The sequence below is a fragment of the Oncorhynchus gorbuscha genome, unplaced genomic scaffold (genome assembly GCF_021184085.1).
Source record: "Oncorhynchus gorbuscha isolate QuinsamMale2020 ecotype Even-year unplaced genomic scaffold, OgorEven_v1.0 Un_scaffold_1365, whole genome shotgun sequence".
NCBI lineage: Eukaryota > Metazoa > Chordata > Actinopteri > Salmoniformes > Salmonidae > Oncorhynchus > Oncorhynchus gorbuscha.
Genome location: NW_025746161.1, coordinates 95001 through 97500, shown reverse-complemented (window position 1 = coordinate 97500; position 2500 = coordinate 95001). Strand labels below are relative to the sequence as shown.

Genomic DNA, 2500 nt, shown 5'->3' with positions numbered 1-2500 from the left:
TAACCTTAGTCCTCTGGGTTCTCTCTGTGTGTGTACCTGATGATAACCTTAATCCTCTGGGTTCTCTCTGTGTGTGTACCTGATGATAACCTTAGTCCTCTGGGTTCTCTCTCCAAACCACATAGTGGAGGGTTTGATACTGATGATGTTTAGAGGAGTCCCATCTGATGCTGAGGAGCCACACGGCAGCCTGCTGGCAGGAACAAACCCCTCCTCCTACACAACGACATGTTTCTATTGGTTAGGGCTCCTCCTCCTACACAACAACATGTTTCTATTGGTTAGGGCTCCTCCTCCTACACAACAACATGTTTCTATTGGTTAGGGCTCCTCCTCCTACACAACGACATGTTTCTATTGGTTAGGGCTCCTCCTCCTACACAACGACATGTTTCTATTGGTTAGGGCTCCTCCTCCTACACAACGACATGTTTCTATTGGTTAGGGCTCCTCCTCCTACACAACAACATGTTTCTATTGGTTAGGGCTCCTCCTCCTACACAACAACATGTTTCTATTGGTTAGGGCTCCTCCTCCTACACAACGACATGTTTCTATTGGTTAGGGCTCCTCCTCCTACACAACAACATGTTTCCATTGGTTAGGGCTCCTCATCCTACACAACAACATGTTTCTATTGGTTAGGGCTCCTCCTCCTACACAACGACATGTTTCTATTGGTTAGGGCTCCTCCTCCTACACAACAACATGTTTCTATTGGTTAGGGCTCCTCCTCCTACACAACATGTTTCTATTGGTTAGGGCTCCTCCTCCTACACCACAACATGTTTCTATTGGTTAGAGCTCCTCATCCTACACCACAACATGTTTCTATTGGTTAGGACTCCCCATCGTACACCACAACATGTTTCCATTGGTCAGGACTCCTCATCCTACACCACAACATGTTTCCATTGGTCAGGACTCCTCATCCTACACCACAACATGTTTCCATTGGTCAGGACTCCTCATCCTACACCACAACATGTTTCCATTGGTCAGGACTCCTCATCCTACACCACAACATGTTTCCATTGGTCAGGACTCCTCATCCTACACCACAACATGTTTCCATTGGTTAGGGGTTTCTAAGAGAAAGGGGGCGTGTAACAGCGTTACCTTGGGGTGCCGGCAGGCATGGATCTGAGTGGCTCGATCCGTGGTCACATGACTCAGAATCTCTGGCATCTTCTTAAACATGTCCAGGCTTTTGACATGAATCTACAACACACACCATGTGTCATTATTTGTCATGCTTAACAAAGTGTGTGTTTAAAATAAATCTTATTTGGTATCGGTGTCCCATCCATGGGACAGTTGAGCTAACGTAGGCCAATGTGATTAGTATGAGGTTGTAAGTAACAAGAACAGTCATATCTGATAGTCAGAAAGCTTAAATTCTTGTTCATCTAACTGTACTGTCCAATGTACAGTAGCTATTATAGTGAAATAATACCATGCTATTGTTTGAGAACTTAGTTATTAATAAACAAATTAGGCACATTTGGGCAGTCTTGATACAACATTTTAAAGAAATGCAATGGTTCATTGGATCAGTCTAAAACTGTGCACATACTGCTGCCATCTAGTGGCCAAAATCTAAATGTCACCTGGGCTGGAATAATACATTATGGCCTTTCTCTTGCATTTTAAAGATAAATGGTACAAAAAAAGTTATTTCTTTGTGTTGTTATTCTCCTACATTCATTTCACATTTCCACAAACGTCAAAGTGTTTCCTTTCAAATGGAACCAAGAATATCCTTTCTTCCTGAGCTACAGACAGTTAGATTTGGGTATGTCATTTTAGGTGGAAATTGAAAAAGGGGGCGGATCCTTAAGAGGTTTTAAGTGTTGGTCACCTACCTGTGTGTGAAACTCGTCCCCCAGGTTAGTGAAGAGGTATTCATATCCATATGCAGCTTTACAATTCAGCCACACTGTATGGTACACACTCCTACTGACCCAGTCCTGTACCAGCCCCCGGATAGCATGTAGACACGTCTCCTACACACACACACACACACACACACACACACACACACACACACACACACACACACACACACACACACACACACACACACACACACACACACACACACACACACACACACACACACACACACACACACACACACACACACACACACACACACACACACTCCTGTACCAGACCCCGGATAGGCATGTAGACACGTCTCCTACACACACACTCTGCAGCTCTCTCTCTCTCCCCCTGTAGCTCTCTCTAGCTCTCTCTCTGTGTAGCTCTCGCTCTCTCCCCTCTCTCTTGCTCTATAGATCTCTCCCTGTGTAGCTCTCTCTCTCTCTGTGTAGCTCTCTGTGTAGATCTCTCTCTGTGTAGCTCTCTGTGTAGCTCTCTCTCTCTGTGTGTAGCTCTCTCTCTCTCTCTCTCTCTGTGTAGCTCTCTCTCTCTCTCTCTCTCTGTGTAGCTCTCTCTCTCTCTGTGTAGTGCTCTCTCTCTCTGTGTAGTGCTC

The 2500-nt window shown here is 45.2% G+C and overlaps 1 protein-coding gene across 1 annotated transcript in view; it reads right to left on the bottom strand.

Annotated features, from left to right (window-relative positions):
* LOC124022384 (protein artemis-like) overlaps window positions 1–2500 on the bottom strand; it is a 30364-nt gene that overhangs the window by 8880 nt on the left and 18984 nt on the right. Inside the window, exons 8-10 of the mRNA XM_046337330.1 lie at window positions 1866–2006; window positions 1120–1221; window positions 80–216 (exon numbers count right to left, since the gene is read on the bottom strand). Coding sequence (XP_046193286.1) covers window positions 80–216; window positions 1120–1221; window positions 1866–2006 — 380 coding nt within the window. The remainder of the gene's footprint in view (window positions 1–79; window positions 217–1119; window positions 1222–1865; window positions 2007–2500) is intronic.